General features: G+C 43.5%; 2 protein-coding genes across 2 annotated transcripts; both read left to right on the top strand.

The window, feature by feature from the left end:
* The first annotated feature begins 922 nt into the window (after nucleotides 1–922).
* Nucleotides 923–3075, top strand: LOC112572550 (melatonin receptor type 1B-B-like). The gene is made up of 3 exons (XM_025252283.1): nucleotides 923–1057; nucleotides 1487–1780; nucleotides 2411–3075. Exons 2-3 carry the CDS (start codon nucleotides 1492–1494, stop codon nucleotides 2848–2850), a joined length of 729 nt encoding a protein of 242 aa, XP_025108068.1. The 5' UTR covers nucleotides 923–1057; nucleotides 1487–1491; the 3' UTR covers nucleotides 2851–3075.
* A 1904-nt stretch (nucleotides 3076–4979) lies between these two features.
* LOC112572213 (inter-alpha-trypsin inhibitor heavy chain H3-like) lies at nucleotides 4980–22118 on the top strand. Its single transcript, XM_025251786.1, has 15 exons — nucleotides 4980–5491; nucleotides 14808–14965; nucleotides 15227–15340; nucleotides 15578–15825; nucleotides 16711–16880; nucleotides 17137–17283; nucleotides 17423–17561; nucleotides 17916–18205; nucleotides 18288–18492; nucleotides 18812–19032; nucleotides 19451–19553; nucleotides 19934–20044; nucleotides 20401–20514; nucleotides 20806–21153; nucleotides 21302–22118. The coding sequence occupies exons 1-15, from the start codon at nucleotides 5426–5428 to the stop codon at nucleotides 21538–21540; spliced, it is 2673 nt and encodes an 890-aa protein (XP_025107571.1). The 5' UTR covers nucleotides 4980–5425; the 3' UTR covers nucleotides 21541–22118.
* Nucleotides 22119–22899: the final 781 nt, after the last annotated feature.

Genomic DNA, 22899 nt, shown 5'->3' with positions numbered 1-22899 from the left:
TCTCACAGAATCCTTTCCTAATGCAATAATCACAAACAATGAAACAGCGAACCGTCTATAAAATTACAAAAAACGACTGAAGTGTTGAGAACAAGTAAGAGACTCACTCACAGTTGATTTCTTTATTTTTGCTTCACCATCTAGAAAGGATACTGATGGTCTCACATTAAGCTTATTGTTCTTTTTTCCCTCATCTCTTCCTTTCTATGTGCGTGCGTGTGTATGTATGCGTGCCTCTTTTTGTTCACACACTAAAGCAGTCATTACAAGCAAGTTGTTGTCATAGAAATAGCGGTGTGTTAAGTTTAGGTTAAGAAATTATTTCCCTCTAAGAATAAAAACTAGACTTGCCGAGGCTCCTCCTCCAAGTCTCTGAACACTTAAGCCTCATTTCCATCAGGAAGGTTTTCTTTTCTTTTGCTCTAACGATAGGCGGAGTCTGATGAGTAGATTAACACGGAGTGTGTGAAGTCCCATCCGTCTCTTCTTCATTTTGTTCTGCCATGTTTCCTAATATAGACAGATTTTCATGGCAATTTCTAGAGAGAACGTTGTCGCTTAGAAAAACTGAAATACCTTTGACCGTGGGGTCAGAAACATTGACCTGGTTTCCTTGTAAGGAGGTCAAGGTCTCATGTCCGAGTGTCCGGACAGTTGTTGTGAGTGGCTCAGTCACAGCATAGGTGGAATGCGGAGCACAAGTTTGCTTCTGCTCCTTCATAAATCAGGTTGTTTAATTAATTAATTTTGTTGAGAGTTGAGAGGGAGTTTTTCGGTAACTTTCTGTAAGCCATCTTCTTCCAGTCTAGCCTAGCCACTGACCTCTCGTCACTAGCCTATGACACTAGCCACAGTGAAATATCTAGAAATATAAAAGGATTTACTTCTCTTTAAAAATTTCAGTAAACTGGCTGTAGACTCTACCATACTTATGTACTCTTTAATGAATGTCCCGAAAGGATATCATCCAGAACTCAGCTACACTCTCATCTAGGAAGTGATGACAGCCACAGACGGCACACAGCTCTTCAGTCTAACTCCGACCTGGGTGGTATAGGTATGTGATTGTTGTCTTCGCATAAAGATCTTTGAAATAAGTTTTGAAATTTTTAGACACTGTCTGATGTAAACTGCTTGCTGCTCTGTTCAGTTTCTCAAGCCCACGAAAAGTGCGTGATAATTAAATGTTTTGAATTTGAACTAACCCAAGGTCTCTTGGACAAGCGAGCAGCTGTTATGAGAGTCAAAATGGAAACATGCAAATAGTTTGGGCAACCTGTCTTGCTATGTGTAAGTCTAACATGTCGTGTATTTAAACAACTATAATGACTCTCCACTTTTGTTTAAAAGGAACGGAAGCTGATTCTGTTTGTTAGCATCAAACTGCATGTGATGACGGGGAAACCCAAGGGGCGTGGTTTGGTATGATTCATTGTTTTGTTTACTGTTTGTCTTATTTGCTTTGTTCTTCGTACAATGATTTCAGATTCGATGAGCATGGCTGGGACTGGGGCAAGCATGATTGACAACTCCTCTGGTCAGGCCGACGACCGACTGCGCTTTGAACCCTACGAGTTCGTCTCCCGGCAGCCGGCGTTTGCCGTCCTGCTGCTGGTGGTGGTGGGAGTGGCAGGGGTGGTGGGCACCCTTGGAAACTTCCTCATCCTCATCTCCGTGGCCACGCGGAAGGAACTGCGGAACGTGCAGTCTGTCTTCATTGTCAATCTGGCCTGCAGCGACCTCTACGTCACCATGCTGGCTGACCCGCTGAGCATTGTGGGTACGTGTAGCAGCTACAAGCCGGAAGTTATTGTAGTCAGAGCAACAGGGACCGGCCTGCGTGCGTCATTAGGCTAGCGAACAAAGCACTTAGATAAAAAGTTATATGAACATACAGCTGACTTCTTGACATTAACCATCCCGGTAAAACCCAGCGACCTTCTGCACTCGGCGCGAGGTTTTGATGCTCAGACCATCAAGCCTGTCACAGAGATCCAATTAATTTATGGCTTGTAGCTCATGAAAGTTCCTTGACGTGAAGTTTGTAAAGGTTTTGTCAAAACCAGAAAAATAAGTCCCAAAGAATAGGATCTTTAGTTTAATCCATATGCTCTTTTTTGAAAATCAGTTTGAGAATATGCTGTTTTGGAATTTAATCAGAATGTTATAGGGAATGTGTAATCTATTCACTTTAAAAATAAAACAACTATTGCTTCTAGCTTGTGTTAAAAAGTTGGGATAATTGAGAGTCCTTCTGCCAAAATCTCTTTAGTTGCAAATAACAGTTTATAATAAATGAATTTTTAGTATCTGATTTATCACATGCTATTCCTGTGTTCCGGTTTGCACTATCCTGTACACCAATAAAAACGAAAGATAACGGACGAAAAATCTCTCTTCAAACATCTAGCCAAGACTGTGGGGTGGCGTTGGTTCGACTCTGTCCCCTACCTGTGTCGTGCGGTGGGCAGCCTGTGCACCATCTCGTGCGTGGGGTCGCTGATGACGCTGTCCGCCATGAGCTTTAACCGCTACGTGCTCATCTGCCGACCCTCCCTGTACCCCCGCCTCTTCACGCTGCGAAACAGCATCGCCATGTGCGCCTCCGTCTACACTGTCGGCCTCCTTCTCGTCCTCCTCAACCTGGCGGATGTGGGTGACCACGCCTTCGACCACAAGAGTCTGGAATGCATCTGGGACCGCATGGCCAACCACAACTACACCATCGTCTTCGCCATCGTCCTCGTCTGGATCCCCATCGTCATCATTGGTCTCTCCTACTTGCACATCTTCCTGCACGTGCGTGCTTCGCGAAAAAAATCCTCTCCCGCACCAAGGGAACCAAAATGATGTCTTCCGACACAGACAACACAAGAACGGACCAGGGCAATGAAATGGCGACTACCGGAGGCTTAGGACCGCGGCACCAAAGGACAGCCGGGTAAGCAACTGATGCACGTCTTCGGTGCCAGGAAAAGTCCAGCTGATGGGCTGGAGCAAATGTAGCTCAGAGTGCCGAAAAACTCAAAGATCGAGGTCCACCTTTCGTGTCGTTTAATATTTCAGAAGCTTGGCAAAAGGAAGATCAGTGATCGACAGCGACACGAACGCCACGGAGGAATCAGACACTGCGGCGGGCGGCGAGACATCAGCCACCTTCACAGACGGCAGTCGCGACCTTTCCTCTCAGCACAGCAACACGGCAGACGGCAAGACCACGTCCAAACTTGTCGTCGAGAAAGACGAAGAAGAAATTGAAGAAGAAGCAAAGAGGCAGCAGCACGACATTTCGCGTGGCCCGCACGCTCTTCATCCTCTACCTCGTGTTCGCCGCGTGCTGGCTGCCCTACTCCTTGCTGCTCATCCTGGACGCAGACGACACCTATTCGCACGAGGCTCACAGCGCCATTGTGGTGTGGGCCCACCTCCACCCCTCCATCAACTGGCTCATCTACTACTGCACCTACTCCAAGTTTCGACAGGCCTTCCGGTCGTTGTTGCGACTGGACCGGTGTTGCTAGAGGGAGTTTGCTATAGCGATGACTGAAACTATACTGGCGGAACTAATGTTTGTCGCCAAAGAATGTTTTCGTCTTAACTTTTCCTATCTTGACACACTTTCCAAGTAATAATTGCCCGTTGGGATTAATAAAGTTGGTCAATATTTGTAAAGATCACCAGAATGTTCACTTGCATGAAGGCGGATTAGACTTGTATTTGAAATTGATCACTCAAACACCGTTTTGAAAGGGTCACTACTTGTTTAAATGTTATAGTTTAATATTTTTCCGGGTAGTAATTGTGTAAAATAGTTAAAGGGAGATAAAAGATAAGGAAGACAGTTGGAGATGTGTTGCTAAAAGAAAATGCCATGAGACGAGCTGCAGAGAGCTATGGAGACACAGACAACACGAGATAAAACAGAACAGTGGCGTGGTCCAGACAGAGTTTTCTAGAAAGCACATTTCCGTGGTCTCAAGACAAAATTGTTTTAACTAGTTTGAAAGTGGTTCATAGCGATTTACCGTGTTACTCCAATTTGTTTTCTTCCAAAGTCTGTGGAGAAGCAGATGGACCTCGTCTTAAGGGAAGCTACTCCTCAACGACGTTTTTGGAGACATCGAAGATTACAGTCCCTTGTTCTCTTCACATTAGTAACATGTTGCGAGTGTTTCTGTTGTGTCCATGTGAGAGGCAGAGACAGAGAATTGAAGAGAGAGAAGGGGGAAAGAGGGAGAGCGAATAAGGAAGATAGATATACTGTATATATAATTCGATAACTATATAATATTGTTCTGTTTGCCTCACTGGATTTACTTTTGTCCCGTTGTCTGATTTCGTTTGTTAAAAACACATTTACTCTCTGTTTTCGATTTATTTCTTTTTTAAAATTCACTTCAGATATTGTTCCATTATCATTATCATCATCATCATCGTCGTCGTCGTCATCGTCATCGTCGTCGTCGTCGTCGTCGTCGTCGTCATCATCGTCGTCGTCTTTCTCTCTAACCCCCTACCTCAATTTTTATCACACTAACGTGTCCAGTCACTTAATTTCATCCCCAGACACTTCATCCCCGACACTTCATCCCGACAACCACATGATTTGAATTTGAATTTGAATTAAATTTTCGCTGACTGGGGATGAAGTGTCTGGGACTATGAAGTGTCTCTGGGAAACTCCAAAAATGCCGCCAAAACAAGCATCTACTTTTGCAAACCAGCTTACTTCTGTGTTAAACTTTAAAGATTTCAAGAGTATAACTACTAAACTACGAATATTAGCGGCAACAAGTTTCATGTGTATATCACTTGTCAATATTTTTGCAGTCAACTGTGACTTAGTAACTACTGAACTACTATAAATATTTCTTGAAAAGCCCTCCTAGAAACGTTTAGATATGTATAAAAAAAACTCAACCACATGTCAGGTCTATATCACATGTCAATATACTGACGGTGAGCAAACTGTAAGAAAACCAAATATTGAGTTTAGCTTCATTGACAAGTTGTAACCGTGTGACACCGTGTGTGCTATGTATTTATGTGAATAATTTTTGAAATACTGAGGACAACATACACTTATTTTTTATGTCTCTGGCACCGATGCCAAGGAGAAAGAAAATGATGGTGACCTTTCACAACAGGTGTTTACAATCGCAGACAGGTCGGGGCGTTGTTTGTCAGGGAAAGTCGTTTGTCTACACAGGCCGACAGAGGTGAGCAGTCACAGGTGTACCCACTCCCTCTCTCCCTCCCAGTACCCGCCTGTAGCCGGAGCCAGGCTGGGGTGTGTGTGGCTCCAGCATCGCGATGCCAAGTTGCAGCCGGCCCATCGCAATGGGGACTGCGGCGCAGATGGCCTGAACTCCGCCTGTGGCTTCAACAGTCAGTGGAGACTGCAGCACGAGAAAAAGTGGGAGCGATGCTGCTTTTGATAAAATGTGCGATTCTTGTAGGAGTTCTGTGGCAATTATCTCATGGCCAGGAAGTAAGTACAAGAATCTTCGCTCTCTTTCACTCTGTTTCTGATTTTTCGCACACTGTCTCTTACTTTGACTTGTTCTGTCTTTGATCCATGTCTTGTCCCAACATACCTGTACCTGTCTCAGCTACTGCCCCCTGCCTCCCAAGCTGATGTCTTCCATCTGCAAATGCTTTCGTCCATTCTGAGCAACACATCAGGCGAGAAACATTCGGTAACTCACACCATATTCCATTGAACCGTGACTACGATCGAAACTTTTAAGTCTGTTCTCAAAACCTACTTTTTTCTGGAATACCTAGTACAGCGAACTTCGGCTTTCTTCTCAATTTTTATTCTTCATCTTCGCACTTTTTCGTATTTGCCATTGGGTGGTCCTTATGCGGGCTTTTTTCGTATGGTCAACATCCGGTTACTTGTACGGATTTTTTTCATAGTGCGACGTAGCTTCTTGACATCTGCAAGCTCTCTCTCTCTCTCTTAAAGTTTTGTTTCTAATGTAATAGTTAATCGAAGCTTGTCAATTTTTTCCCGATCTGAACTCTGTTTACTGAATAAAACATGGATGCAGTGAATCTTGGTGCAATATTGTTGATCCTTTTCGGATTGTAGCCAGCGAATATCGTCAGCGTTGCCTTAAGTTCATGTCTCAGATGAAAGGAGCATGTTTATATAATGTTTGTGTTAATATAAAAAGACTTTTGAAAAATAAATAAATATAAAGAGTAGAACTAGCAGCGCGTGGTGGTAAGGACTCTGTAAGAGCATCGATACATCAAAATATCAAAATGTTGAAGACCGAAAAAAATATAAAATAAAGTCCACACTCGATGTCGCTGAACAAGAGATTGCTTCTCAGGACGTTCCACATCTGCCCACCGAGAAGTCTTAAACAAAGACCTTAATGAAGAAACTACAGGGCCTCTGTTACAAATGTGTCAAAGGACTGTTTACAAGAAAGTAATCAAGATAACTGGAAATGAAGAATTTCTAGGAGTACCGTTTAAACTAAATTCTGAAGAAATGTCAGTCATGTAGAGTAGACAAGAGACACGAGAGACTGCCGAAAGAGTGGAAAATTCAGCGGAGGACAGCAACTCTTATTCTGCATATGTTCAGTATTTCACGGGGAAGAAATGGCAGGGACTGACTTGGCAGCCAAGTCCAGAGAGAAAGATGTCGAGATTAAAGTCCTTGACCTCTCTGACAACATGTTGAAGGTTGGGTAAATAGAGAGAACATGGCAGCAGTTCACAGACTTCACAAAAAATGGCCCTGCGGCAACAACCAAACAAAGGTCAACGAGTATAAAAATGTGGACAGAGAAATCATTGTGCTTTGTGTCTGTGTATTACATGATAAATGATCGCCGTGTGCCGTGTGCACGAGGATAAGACAGACAAGAACAATCATCACCAAGACTTTATTAATGACCCTCCCCCCAACTCCTGTCAGCACTCACAGTGAAAGGTGTTAAAAAATGGAACACCGTATACTCGCATGCAAAACTATCATTAGTGAAATCTTTTCAAAACTTCATTAAGAGAAAAATGATGCAATTTTTACATGGTTTTAGCGCAGTTTATATTACGGACAGGCCGCTATCTATATTTGAGAACGACCAAAGACTCTCTTTAGTTACAGTATACGTGATTTTATTTTTGGTAAGAGCTCAGAAGAAACTTATTCACCTTCTTTGAATATGCCCTCATGCCACATGCTTGGCTGGAAATTCAGACGTGGAGGAACATCACATTTGACATTAGTCTCATTTTACTTTGTCAGATAAACTGGCCACTAGGAGATGGAAAACAATATGAACAGAGAATTCCGACTTGCTTATTTTAAGGCTGAAATCTTTGTCTCAAAACTTCAGTGTTCAAAACTACTGTGTAGCAATGTTTAACATGATGTAAATAATATGAAAACACGAAAAGTGGCAGAAAGATGCATCTCCATGTTGGTTTTGTTTTGACGATTGCTTACAGTAATATACTATCCTTGTCCTTACAAAGTGTAAGTATAAAGCATTATAAAATATACACATTGTGCAACTAATCTAGAACATCGGAATATTTAGTTTTCAGGCGTTAAAACTGCGCGAAAAATGTTTTGTCGATGATAAGTGTGTAGTGTTGCTTGTAGTCACCCTTGTAATGTGGACCTAACACCATCGTTCCTTCTCTGTCTCTGATAGAAACAATCTCTTTCTCTGTCTCCCCGTGTCTCTATCTCGCTCTATAAAACAAATTGTTCATTTTATCATTTTGTGATGCACTTAATTGATATTTGTTTTTAAAATTAACCTTCGATTTCCATCATTTCCTTCAGTAAGAATTAAAAAGTCAAAAAGGTGTTGAACACATGCAAACAAAGACATTCTGATCTCTCAATTGTCCGTTGACTGTTTCTTGCCTACCTTAAGTTGAGTATCCATCTATCTTTATCTCACAGTGACAAACTCCCGTACTGATGTCTTCATATTATTCTTCATTTCTTTTTCCGAGTCTTTATCTCTTTTCTGGGTGTCCCGGCCTTTAGCCTCGACCCCTTGCTCAGCACGTGCATGGAGTGCGAGCAGCAGGTCTGTGGCGGTTGCCGTGCGTCAGATCCGCCTGTTTACTTTACCTGTTTACTTTACCTTTGACCCGAGACGCGTCACACCTCAGGTCTGAGACAACTTCACAACTTGCAGTCTGTGACCAGAAGCCTCACTTCCTGCTTTTCCTTCGTAACATCCCGGGGCACTTTCATCTCCGCTCCCCTTGTGTCGTCCTTCCATCCTTCCCAAATGAACAACCGTTAGCTACATAATGGTTGCGATATCCTTAATGTCGTAACCACTGCAGACAGAAGATTATTTATCAAAGGAAAGATGCAGTCGGTACGTTCAGTTTCATAATGAAGGTGTCTGCCATCTCGACACGAAATCTCTCGTCCATGTCAAAGATATTGGAGGCGCAAGATGAAAGCATTCTCGTTAATGTTTACAGAAGTGCGATGTGAAGATACGACTTCTTTTCGGAGGATGAAAAGAATGGGGAAGGGGGCAAAAGCAGAAGATGCATTTAAACGTTAAAAAGTTAAATATGATGAGTTGGGATCCTTACTAAATATGAAAAACATTTTTATAAAAGTAAAAAAAACTAAACATTATGTGACAGTAAACATTTCCTGTCACTGGTGTTCACCAAAGAGTCGTATACAAAAGACACTTTATCTCTGTTTTTAAAAGTCGAAGGGTTGCTCAGCTACAGTAAGAGTTGTGTCATGGTTTTCTTGGTATTTATTGTAATAAATGTCTTCTGGCCAACTCAGGTTGTCCTGTATTTTTAGCGGGATCAGGCTTGTCCCATAGTGTCTGTAGCACAATCGGAACAAGTCGGTGTCGTAAGTACAATAAAACTGTGCCGGTGTCTTCAGTACAACTGGGTTGTACCAGTGTCTTTAGTACAACTGGCTGCACCAGTGTCCAAGCAAGCCAATGTCGATTGTGTAGACATATCACTTGGTTCTTCTCGCATCTTCAGCCCAATCAGGGTTTGTTGGTACCCTTACCCCAATCATTGCGCCAGTATCTAGGGTACAAGCAGGGTGAGCTGGTATCTTGAGCGTCATCATGTGTCAGAGCCTCTACCGCAGTCAGCGTACAGACGCCATCTCCAGTGCAGTGAGCTTCATGTCGAAGGTTGCGGTCATATCACTGAGAGACCCACGGTGTTCAGAGATAAGGAAACCCTCCCGCAAGTCTTCTTCCATTTTATCGCGAGACGTTAATCACGTGCCGGACACGATTTGGGGAAATTAATCCATGGCGCCCTCTGCTTCTTGACCGACGACTTCTCTCCCATACACGTGAATCAGTAAGAACATAGTCTGCTACTACCATCCGCAGTTCACTCCCCAGAAGTAAGACTATTACCAGGGATTGTCTTGTCTTCTATAACCCCCGTTCTTACCTTCAATGAGATTCCCCTCCCCACCTATTTAAGCGCAGCATGCGGCGTGATGGAGCTCAACACACACTTCCGACTAGACCTTCCGCAGCGCGGAGAATCGCTAGCAGCATGGAATCAACGTAACAAATCAACAACAACAACCTCTCCCGCCGACGAGCCAATCAATTTCAGGCGGTATCAGCGATCTTCGTTGGGGAAAGAAAAGAGAAAGTCAGGTGTTGAGGGAAACATTCAATACACACCTCCTGCTTCGACTGCCTGCCGTGATACAGAAGGATGAATACAAAACAAAGACTAATGGCATGTAACAGTCGAGGGCCCTTCTACACCTACAACCGAGGTTCTGAGAGGGCTTTGAGATTGTTGCCTTTGAAAACTGTACAATATTCACTAGTCACATGTTATGTTGGACGTGTTTTCCTTTCCAATTTGATGAAAAAGCTGAAAGAGTGGTACAATAAGAAGAAAATGAAGTGCACCTGCCCTTAGTCCTTGAAGGGAATGAGAGGTATTAGCATCAAGTTGGTGTAAGCTCTGTCAGACCGGATGAAATCATTATTCATTATTCATCATTGGTGGGAGAGAAAAACTCTCACTATAGCTGAAAGTTTGATTATACTGCTGTTGTTTGAATAGCTATGAGAATATATCAATCCAATATAAACTGTTTATTTACATCTTTAAAGCGATGTACACAAACACAATTTGAAAACAAAAATCCTCAGTTTGTGAACAGGTGCAAAAACGGATGGTTAAAATACAATCCTGTTTCTGGGAAAAAAAGCTAAAAATTCTACAAAATGAGAGTATTTCTTCAATTATTCAGCGCATGCGCAGTACGCGCTAGTCGGTGGTTAAAGCGGAAGTTGGGGGCTAGCCGTTCAGCTGCTATTACCGAGACACGTAAGCGTGAAGAGAAACTGCTGTTATAAATTACCGCAACAGTAAGTTTTAAAAAGGAGAGAAAAAAGTTAATCTGCTGTAAAAGGTTGCTAGAAGGCTTCTATTGCTTCATGCGTTGTTCGTGTGTTTACATTGTGTTCAAATCGTTGTACCCGTATTTTATGTTTTTAGTTAAATCTTCAAAGAGTAAAGAAATAGTTTGGAAGACATCCTGGACTATCTGCTATTTTCCCCTCCAGTTCTTCTTGAGAAAATATTTCATTTACCTCTCTTAACATGAATTCGTGTTCTCGATAAGATTCGAAAGCAGGCTTGCCTCTTTACTTGTCCCTTTCACTTGTCCCAGCTTGTTTGTTTTCGGAAACAGCCTTGCCTTTTCCTCCTCTCCAACCTTCTGCCTCTCCCAGCTGGCTTGTTGTCGGAACATGTAGGTGTATGTTTATGCTTGCATGCATATCTCTTGTTGTTTTCCAGAAAAGTCTTGTGATAAGTGCTCCCCTTCCACCCGGTAGTAATTTTAGTTTAAATAGAGATGCACAATAAAGTGAGTTAGCTGAGGCCTGTGGGGCGCCATGTGGATGGTCTTTAACTTGTTTCCATGTGGACGGTCAGAGCGGAGAAAGCTACGAGCAAAGCTCTTCAGGCTTCAAAGCTGTTGAGGCGAACACTTTTCCCGTTTATTTATCAAGGGCTATCATTTATTCGGGAAAATATTTCCAGAATATCTTTGCATCCTTTTTCATGCTTTTCAGAGAAGAGTGTATGCAGGGTGGAGGGAGGAGGTGATGGCATTATCGGTCATGTGACAGGTCAAAAACGAATTTTTAAATCTGCATCCCCTGTTTGGAAACATCCGTTAAGTCTTTGGCTTGAAAATAACCGATTTAACGGTCTGCTATGATGAGAAATCGCATGTCTTCCAGACCTTGTAGTCCTACTCCTGGAAGTTTTTTTTTTTTGGATAGAGCAGCTTTACACTTGTAATTATTTAGGGGGTGTTTATGATGCAGTTGAAAGGTGTGGTGTACATCAGCTGTGACCCCTTTTAAAGGAATTTTTTTTTAACCTATTCTAATTTTCCAAAACAAATTTGCTAAAACTACAGAAGCTTTAGCGATTACTCCCAAAAAGTAATAAATTAAGTCATCTTTTACTCGTGAGCAGAAAACATTTGCGAGAAATCTCTAAACATCTTTCACATCATCAAGCACTTGGCTGTCTTGTCAGTTGGAAGGTGTTGTATCAGAGGCAGGTATCAAGGGCAAATAAAATAAAATAAAAACACTTTGGCAAACCCTGAAGCCAGCTATCGGCACACACACACATAGGGTCTGTGTGCAGAAGGTTGGAGTCCAAGAGTCAGTTCACCTTTCAGATAGTTACTTTGGGTATATCAACAACAACTGTGGGTCAGTAACAACGGAATATAACAGAACCGAAGATAATGTTATTTTCAGGCTTTGGCTGCTGCTTTGCTCTCTGGTCTAGTAATCCTTCAAAAGATAGGGTGTTTTGGTTTTTTTTGGTTTTTTTGTTTTTTTGTTTTTTTTGACTGGAATATGATTTGTTTTATTATTTTATTTTTATTTTATTATTTACCTGTGCTTGCTATGTTTTGAGGATGCGGCCATCATACCGACCGCGCGTACACTAGTGTTCACACACAGGCAGAAATGCGCATACGTACACGCATACACATACACATGCGAACACACACATATATACCTACATACGCATACACATACACACATTCGTACCCACCCACTCACACGCACACACACTTGCATATACACACACACACTCACACTTTTTCCCTCTCACACACAGAAAGACGCTTACAAAAGGAACCAGCTACAGACGCATGTAGGTAAAAGATAAACATCTTTAAAGTGTCTTATCTACTTGATGTACATGCAGGCAAGGAAGGGCGGTCCTGTACACTTCAAATGCTGATAAAACCACCCGAATCCCCCACCCAGACTGTCTGTTCACACAGGCACACAGCTACCCTCGGCGGAAGCACTTTAAAGGCAGCACGTGATGACAAACACAGCAGGCAGTCAGTTATGACCTCAGATAGTCACATTGTCTGTAGAGAATAGAAGGGATGGAATGAAGAAATAAAATTATTACAGGAGTGGAAATGAACAAAAAGTGTCCGAGAGTTCTGATGTGTAGATTATCGACAATGGAGGTAGAGAACACCCGTATCAAGCCCATCATTCAGCCTAAAACTTGTTGACATGATAGGTTGTACACGACACTCCATACAATGTACTCCTGTAAGCCAGCGACACGTCAGCAAGACATCGACTCTTCGAGTATCACGCTCGGGTACATCGTGATCAGTACTCGGGTACATTAGCAGTCGGGGCACAAACTAATGCTCAACAGATCTGGTGTAGCTTTGTAGCTAGGTTACACAGCTCGGGTAGATGCATTGATTATCTGGGTACATTGATCAGCTCGGTACATTAGCTCTGTGTACCAGGACAGTTCGGGTAGACTGACAATTTAGCTCTGGCATTCAAGCACCACGCCTTTATAATGAGGTTGCACAGGACCTGTGAGTTTAGTTGGAACACCATGTGCATAACTTTTCTCTCTTTCTCTCTCCTCCCAGCCACTCCCTCCCGCCTCTGGACACAATTCTGTGCAGGGCGAGGCATTTCTGTCGTCACGTGACTGGCCTTTAAGGCTGGAATCCTTGGAAACTGTGGGAGGCTTTGTGAGGATGCCGGATGTCCTCTCCCCTCTCTCTTCCTCCATTCCTGTGCTTTAGCAACCCTCGTACAATCGTGCGAGCACGTGTCTCTGTCTGAACTTTGCCGATGAAACTGATGCCATGGTGTGCGCTCCTCCTAACCTCCCCCACTTACACTCAGAAACTCGCATTCATAAACATTTACACATTTTGTAACATCCTTCTGCGCCTCAAAGATTGTGTCACACCCGATCATCGTCTCACAGTTTTCTTTTTCAATAAAAATTAATTGGCTGCTTATGGCTTGAATAACAATTAAACAGTTGTAGATGTAAACTATAAAACTGTCAACAGAGAGAGAGAGAGATTGAATGAGTCAGATTAAAGGAGGAGAGGGGTAAAGCAGTGGAATATCAAACGGTCTTTGATCGCTTTCTCGAAATGTTAATGTCTGCAAGAAACAGTAGCAGGGTGGGGTGAGGGTTGGAAGAATGGATGATGTCAAGTGTTGACACCCAACTTGATGCTAGAGTGCAGCTTGGGGGAACATTTCGGCTTTTTTTCCTCCCCAAAAGTCTGTCACTTCGCTATTTAAAAAAAACTAGGTTCGTCGATTACATTCTGCTGTATGGATCTCTCAAGAGATAGACAGATAGAGGGACAGAGAGAGTTAGAGAGAAGGAAGAATACATTCAAAGAGAAACAGAGAGTGAGAGAGCGCGAGATCGGAAGGAGAGATGGATTAAAAGAGGAGAAAAGAATGATTGCCGTCTACCATCTTCGCAAGTTTGTAAATAACCTCTAGACTAGTGAACCTTTATCGAACTAAATTTCCTCCCTTACTGTGAACACTTCACCAAAAATAAACATTTTTTTCTTTTGGGTGATGTTTGAGGGATGATACCAAGATGGTAGCGATTAAATGATTGTGAAGAAAAGTAGTAGATAACTAGATGAGTTAGATAGCTAGCAGATAGATGTATATGGAGCTTACTCCTGCATGATGATAACCCATCAAAGAACTTACAGGAACTATTTCTAACAAATCAGGATCATCGTGCCAAAAGCCCTTTAACATTCCGTTATGTTCACCCTTCGCGCTACAAGAAATTCAAACAGAAAAATCTTCACCTTATCGTCAGGGTGAGCTCCTGCTGTCAGAAGGTTGCAAATCCTTGACACAATTTCGCAATTCCACAAGACCTATGAGTATTTATACATCTGTGTGTTGCAGTAGCTCATGAATTTCGAATTCCTGGAAACCTGTAAAACACACGAGCTGAGTGTTGAAACGATGCGTTGATGTGAACAGCGGGAGACTGTTTCTTCCTGCGGTGCTTTCTTTCTCTGGGTTACTATCTCTGACTTTAAAACTTTCTCACTCTCGTGAAAATAGATGGATGTGCTAGGGATCATGCGATGAGGAGACTTGTCTGAGTTCATTTACCGGGGTACTGCGCTACCCTAGTCCTCCTGGCGCTCATGTACCCCACAGTGAATCCTTATCTCCTGATAATGCAGCGATGGCTTGCAATACTTTCCTCTTTTCATTTCAAATCCAGCTAAAATAATCCCTCCTGTGGTTATGTCTGTCTTATTGTACTTATTTGTGTGTTTTGTGTGTTTTGTGTGTGGGTGGGTGCTGGTTGTGTCTGTCTTATTGAATGTATTTGTGTGTGTGTAGGTGTGAGGGGTGTGTGTTAGTGGTGTCTGTCTTTCTGATTGTGAGTTATGCTCGTTAATTTTGTCTCGATAGGCTCCTCGAATCACATCACTACACGCGTGCACGGATATAAAATACCGCTTCGCCACTACGCGCATCACAAGTCACGTGATAAATCCAACCAATCAAACGCGAGAGGCTGTTTTCGATATCACCTTACCGAATGATGCCTTCATCTCAAACTTTACGCTGTAAGTAAATTTTTTTCTATCTATCATTTTTGTAAATTTTCAAAACGTTCACCAAAACTCTTTTGAATTTGTGTGACACCAACTGAATCCCAGTATAAAGAATATCTCATATCATATTAGTTTCCTACAGTGAGATAAAACACACTAAGGGAGAGAGAGCTAGTTGAAAGCGTACAGAGATGTAAGATATTAGGTAGGTACTTGTCACTGTAGTCATGTGATTACATTACCTACTGCTTACCTTTCTGAACTCTGCTTCAGCGGCCTGGGTGGCGAGGTGTACGTGGGGGTGGTGGAGGAGCGGGACTCCGCCCTCAACAAGTTCGCTGTTGACTCCGTGCAGGGACGGACCAGCGGTGGGCAGGTGACACAAAGGTGAGATGCTTTTATGCTTAATTTCGGACTTTTGTTTTCTCTCTTGTCAGTTGTCCTGTCAACATTAACTGTGGATTCCAAATAAAAGTAGTCGTAATACCACAATACACTGATTTCTGTGCATGCTGTTGATTATATGCCGTAAACGGATTACATATATTCTATGTACTAAAGCCAACGAGTGGTTGAATGTATTTTATTTGTCAAACGATATGATGGAACTTGCCGCCTGGTCAGACTCCGAGAAACAAACACTTTCCGAGTTTCCCTGCAACTGGCGCCTCATGATGGAGTGACCTTTAACCTCACCTACCAGGAAATCCTTGAGCGCCGACAGGGCACGTACGACCACGTGCTGTACATCAACCCCGGCCACCCAGTGGACGACATGCGGGTGGACGTGACGATAGAAGAAAACAGAGAGATAACCTTTCTGCACGTGCCGCCAATCAGAAGTGGACTTCTTACAGACGCGCCAAAGACAGGTGAGTGACCTCGCACCTGTTGATGGCACAAGTTGTTTTGTTTTTCATTCGTCTTTACGGAAAGTCATAAACCTGTAAATTATTTAGTACATGGAGCTCGCTTGGCTATATTTTAATGTTTTTGTTTAAAACCGACACACGTATACATAACTGTACACAGACCCTTACAGAATCCATGATCAGTGCCAGCACAAGGGATGGCCTGCCTGGGGCAGTGTAGGAGGAGCGCAAATCCTTGTGTATCAATTCTTCTAAGGACGGCTCTAAGGAATACTGACGATTCTAAGACTGTGTCACGGTGATTCACAGAGAAAGAGAAATACAGATGCCCTCAAGTCTGGAAGACTGTTTAGTTATCAGACCTCTTATCATTTCAAACATGGATCAGCATCAACCTCGCCGTAGCTAAGTTTATAAACACTCCAGGAGCAGCGAGACTCTGAGGAAGTCTTGAAGTGCTCTCTACATGCCACCACGGCCCTGTTCTGAATGTTTCCACTTTTCTTTGGGATCTTTAATGTCGAATTTTTTCATGTAGATGACTGAGAAATAAGTTGAAACATTCTGATAGAATATTAATTTAGTCGTAACGGGGAGAAAGTGAAACTGAATGACGTTTTTCAAGTAATGATATCCTGCAAAGAATAAGTTGAACAAGTCTTACTTAAACTTATGTTTGTTTTTTATTTTTGATAGGATGAATGGACCCCAAAATATGGTTCATCTTCTTTCAGACCCCAAAATATGGTTCATCTTCTTTCAGACCCCAAAATATGGTTCATCTTTCTTTCAGACCCCAAAATATGGTTTGGCTTCTGTCAGACCCCAACAATTTCAGTTTAGTTTTTGTCCAGACACCATTACCCTGATTCCTTTTCTGCTCAGACACCAACAGTCTGGTTCGGATACTGAGGCCCAACGCGCGCCAGGCGCACGTGAGTTACCACCCGAGTGTCCGCCATCAGCAGCTGCAGGGCGCCTCCCGCCACGGACTGTCCGGCCTCTTCACTGTCCACTATGACGTCAGCAGAAGGCCAGACGCCGGCGAGTTATTGGTTTGTATATACATGTACATGTAGTTCCTCTCAATGCCTTGTCTGTAAATTGCTCTCTGCACGGCCATCTTGGAAAGACTGTCGTCATCGGAGGTTGCACTACGTTCATCACAATACACTATGTTCACAATACACTATGTTCACATCCTGAACTGTACAATACACTATGTTCACAATACACTATGTTCACATCCTGAACTGTACAATACACTATGTTCACAATACACGATGTTTGCGTGTGTTTTCCTTGTATCAGAGCGTCAACGGCTACTTCGTGCACTTCATCGCACCCAACATCTCTGAGCCGCTACCCAAGGACGTGCTCTTCATCCTGGACACAAGCACCTCCATGATGTGGCAGAAGTTAGAGCAGCTACAAGATGCCATGAGGGTCATCCTGCAGGTGAGACCACAACAATACTGAAGACATGCTTGAGTTGTTTGAGTGTCTGACGAGGTAGGAACTGACCCGGTAACAGAATAAAACGTGATTATAAGCTGATGGTTGATGACCTTGATACCTCTGTCCAATCAATTTGCAGGACTTGACACCACGTGACCGATTTGCCTTGATGCAGTTCAACTCGCAGGCTACGTTCTGGCGCCGGGAGCTGCTGGCCGTGACACCGGAAAACATCAAAGCGGCTTTGAACTACGTCAGCACGCTCAAGGCTCATGGCTGTAAGTAAATAACTGTCAGACCAACGGCTGTGACGTCACTTCCGTACCTAAATATCTTAGACAGTCAGCTGTTAGGTCATGGATGTAAATAAAGAATTGCGTGTCACTAACAATGTTATTTTATTTGTGCGCGTTTCCCACCAAAGAACCTAAGACAGTCACGTGATGGTCTGACAGCGTACATTGCATTTCAAGACTTTTGCTCGATGTATAAACATGTTAAGAGACAGTTTGGTGTCGTAGACTTTGCCTGTCTCCTCTACCTTGCTAGTTATCGTGTACTCTAGGTACCCATTCAACTAGAGGCAAAGACACCTTTAGACCGGGCACAATTATTAACATTTTATTTCACAGACACCAACATCGACTCGGCCTTTGCACGTGCCTTGCGCTTCTTGAACGAAGAGAGCACAGTCAAGGGAGAGAACACTTTGATTATCTTCCTCACCGATGGGCGACCCACCCGGGGTGAAACAAGTCGCGAGGCTATTTTAAGCAACGTACGTCAGCAGAACCTCAAGAACATCACTGTGTACGGACTGGCCTTCGGACAGGACGCCGACTGGCCGCTGGTCAAGCGCCTGGCCTCCCAGACAGACGGAGTGGGCCGACGGATCTACCAGGATGCTGATGCGGCTCTACAGGTGAGCGACAAAATAATGCTGCATGGTGTCAGGTTCAGGTGAGCTGACCACCTGTTTACTTGAAATCTTTGGCTGTCCTCAGATTCACGGCTTCTACTCTGAGGTGTCCAGTCTGTTGCTGACTCGAGTGAAGGCGTTGTATGTGGAGAACGAAGTGGAGGGGGAGAGCCTGACCAAGACCTTCCTGAACAAGTACTTCAATGGTTCGGAGCTGCTGGTGGCTGGCAAGCTCATCAACCTCAATCAGACCTCCCTTAAGGTCCTCGTGCAGGCCACGGGGTCAACAGGTAAGTGCTTTTGTGCTTAGGTCGCCACACTTGAGCAAATGAAAGAATGAGCAAACTAGCGGGAGAGAGAGTGTATAAGTGAGTGACTGATAAATTTCAGAAGCTACAACAACTGGGGAAAACTACAGTCTCTGTTGTTGATATCTTTATTCTGTATATCTGTTGCTGAAGCTTGATATGATCGTAAAGAATTGCAAACGAGTTGTATATTTTTAATGTCAGGTTACATTTATAGTTATTATATATGTACAACCTGATGTGTCACTCGATCATGTCGCCAGCCTCTGTATTCAACGTTTACTTTTGTTTTCCTTATAAGGCAATATCAATCTGACCGTGACCCCTGAACCCGACGTGCCCGAGCTTGACCTGGCGGCTTCGTGTCGGCTGATGAGTGTGGAAGACTTGGCTCAGATCGCCGAGAAGATGTGGGCGTACCTGACCATCCGCCAGATGTTGCAGAGGAGAGTCGGCGAGGACGATGAAGACGTGCAGAAGAAACAGGAGCTGAAGGCCAAGGCCGTGCAACTCTCCCTGAAGGTGTCTGGTAGAACTCAGCCCTCAATACAACAACAAACTCTTTAAAGTTCAGTCGAGCTGTTGATTTCAAAACAAAGATTTGTTTTCTGAAGTAATGTAATTATTAAAGCAGTCATTTGAATGCTTGTTGCCATGAGGATGACTTAAAAACGGTCTGAACAAAATATTTAATAACAGAAAAGCTGCGACTGTTACATAATTTACTTCAGAGTATGAGACGTGAGGGATTTTTTCTCGTTACAGATTTTTTTCGAAATACCTACAAATACACAAATATGCCATGATTTTGTTTTACTTGGGCTTGCGTCTTGTAGTTATGTTATGTGTAGTCCGTAAACGTGTAGCCACGTGTACTTTACAAAGATGTAGTTCTCTCTCAGCTTCAGTCACTGACCTTTAGTAATTTTGCTGGCGACAGTACAAGTTCGTCACCCCAGTGACATCCCTGGTAGTTAGGAAACCAGACACCGAGGAGCTGGCCTACCTGCAGGAAGATGACAGCGACATTATCGACGACGCAGGTAAGTTCAAAGATATGTAGTGACCCGCAAGATAGGGTCAGAGGTTTACGACAACGAGAGTTCAGCAAAAGCTGGGCACTATTGCCAGGATGGAGGTACACTCTCTGGGGTTTCGTGGTACCTCCATGAGAGGAAGACATAATGTGTTTCTTCTGCCTATGTGATGAATTTCTGGTCTACTGATTTTCGACAATAAGTTCATTGCGAGATAATAATGTTCTCTGTGCTGGAATATGTTTGTTAGATATTTGGACATGGTTGTCGTGTAGATAAAACATATCTGAATATCTTGCAAACCGAAGAGAGACAGCTGGCATGTCACAATATATACTATTAAATATACTATTAAACTGGTTTAGAACTTCTTTACCCTGTTACAGATCTTCCTAAACGGACTTCAGATCTGCCAAGGGCTCAAGAAACTGAGTTGCAGGCCAACACATCAGAAAGGTTAACACAACGACCCACAGGGCTGGACGATGGGGCGGTAGGCTACATGAAACCAACTTACTGAACAAACTAAACACTAAACATTAAAGTGCACGTATGTCTGACGGGACATGTGTTCACAAAAGTAAAAGAAGTATTGGAAGTGGTAATAGTTACGAGCCAAACTGAATTAGAGCAGCTACACCAACTCTGTTGCTTACAGTTCTACAAACGGTGTTTTATTTGTACCTACATCTGCCCCCCACACAGTTATTGGCCGTTGAAGCCGATGATATCACGAGAAGGATGTGTTCGGAAACTATTCATCATGCTGTCATTAAAAACACGTTTAGTAAAGTATTTGTCAAGTTCTGATATGCAATATACTAACTTGTAAACATAAACATGTTGTCGTTAGGCGGAGGCGACCCACACTTCATGATCGAGTCCGGTGATCTCCCTTACCCACTCTGCTTTGATGTCAGCGGCCACAGCGGGGATGTCTTCCAACTTCTAAGAGACCCTGTCACAGGTGTGCAATTAATAGACCACTTCTTTGTACACACAATCAACCACGATGATGATGATGATAAGAAAAATTCACAGAACAAGAAGACAAACATTTATTGTGGACAATGTGTAGAAGCAGACTTAAGCCAGTCTTTATCGGTCATGGCGATATGCCTGCAAGAGTGCCGATACCGATTTGAATCTTTATTCTCGTCTCATTTTCTTCTGTCATTAACGGAAATACCACGTGCCTCGTCTCCAGTACCACAGACAACAACAACTATTGTTTATTATCTTGTTCACGTGTCATCAGGTTTAACGCTCAACGTGGAAGTCGGGGAAGGTCCGAGTGTCAGTCCCGCTGGTCGCAACAGAACTTACCTGGTGAAGGCGGCCATTCTGTACCAAGACGTCATCCTCGACGTGACGCTGACGCACGTGCACGTGAACCACGTGGTGATGACGTGGAACAACACGTTGTCGCTGCGCGCGCCCGGCGCGTGGATCATCCTGACAGGCCAATCGCTGCGCTTCTCACCGGACGAGGGCGTTGAGATTGACGTCACCAGGCATGCGCATAGCAAAGGCAACGAGCCTGGCTTCCTGAACGTGGAGATTCAGAACGAGGCTAAGCTATCGCCTGCGTCATCTGGACTTCTGGGTAAGAAAGCTCAGTGTTCTGGCGGTTTAATTCCTAGCTTATCGTCGCTTTGGTATTTTAAGGAGTGAGACATAAAACTGTGACACTTTTACGACCACGTGGATTTCAGCAGCATCTATGTCTAACTAGGTTTCTCTCGTTATCACAGGTCAGTTTGTGCACAAAACCATTCATCTGCACAAAATGAAGAGGAGAGACAGGCGGTTTGTGGCAGAAGTGGACATCTACAGCAATAACATCCTGCGCCATGGCCGGGCCGTGGTGAAAAACCGAAAAGACCCTTTCTTTGACCGCCTCGCTCCATGTCTGATGGTGGACACTACGTGGTCCAAAATTCTGGACCACCCAACGAGCTTTTACCGCGTGCCTCACATTCACTCACTGTGAGAGGGAAGCCAGTGAGGACTGACATGCTGGAAACCTTATAAAGTTTGACAGCAGGTCGGGTAGATGTGTATTGTCTCCACTCTTCCACCCACACTATGGTTTTGTACAACGACTCTGCCACGTGGTTAAAATATATTTGCTCTACACCTCCGTGTGATCGCTCTGTGGGTCTTTACACTGACCATTACTTTTTACTACGAAAACCCAAGTCTGGAGCTCTGACTATCTGCACACGAACTACTGTGATTGTTAGTGTATTCTGTCAGAAATGATGACAGACAAGTCTACCTGTGCCTATGTCAGCCTGCGCAAAGAATGACAAAGGTAGTCATCGCACAGAGCGGGAATGTTTCTATGAACGATGTTTAGTTCACCTTTGACTAAAATAATCAGTGTTGGAGTCACCTGAACTGACTGTCAGTAGTTCTCTGCCATTTTCCAAGACCTATGACATTATCAGTCTTTACCTACCAGGTGTATGTCGATGGGCTACAGACATCTTGTCAAGTGCACGGACAGTTCTCCAATAAGCCTTTGGTCATAAAGATGAAACTCAAATCCTTCTCTCACATGAAAAATGTTTTCGTTGTTGTCATATGTGTGTGCTTGCATGTGTTTGTGTGTATGTAGAAGGTCTAGAAGGCGATGGTTATTTCAGAGATTTTCGGCACCTTTAGACATGTGAGTTTCTTGAGTTTGTGGTAGAGAGACATCAATGTGTGAGATATATATATATCTGTGTTTCCAGAGAATGTCTCCAAGCCAGCAAGGTGGAGGAACTGTCAAGCTCATGACCGACCTTCTCACTGTCGTGGCACTGAGTAAAGGTTTCTCTATTTGTCATGGTGGCAAGTCCTGAAGTGTTGCTCTTTCATCTGATTCCACTTTGCCTTGATGTCAGATGGTACAAATATAATTAACATACACATCATCCTAAAGAATAAGATTCATCTTACTGGATCACCCTCCTGTCATGCCGCAACCTTGACTGGTGCTATTAGTCCTATGAAACATACAATGGACCTACCAACTAGTGATGATGCTAGAAATCAAGCTACCCGGGAAGAAGCTGGAGGTCAGAGGTCAGACATCTACATAGCTAAGCTGCTGTTCGCTTACACGGGGAGACTATGGGAGACGTGAGCACTTATCGTCTGAATAATTTCAATCTTCTTATCGCAGGACCTGCTGAGATAGAAAGCCTTGGTGCAGATAGGTAGCTGTAGGGCGCCTGGTATGATAATACGATAATATCACATGAGATAAATAAAACACTCTCCGGTGTTAAGAAGCTATCGTGAAAATGATATTCTTAACAGCGCGAGCTTTGTAGACGATGGCTTGCATAAGTTATTTAGG

This window comes from Pomacea canaliculata, linkage group LG9 (genome assembly GCF_003073045.1).
Source record: "Pomacea canaliculata isolate SZHN2017 linkage group LG9, ASM307304v1, whole genome shotgun sequence".
Taxonomy (NCBI): Eukaryota; Metazoa; Mollusca; class Gastropoda; order Architaenioglossa; family Ampullariidae; genus Pomacea; species Pomacea canaliculata.
Note: the sequence above shows the minus strand (reverse complement) of the source record. Positions and strands in the feature narration are given on the sequence as shown.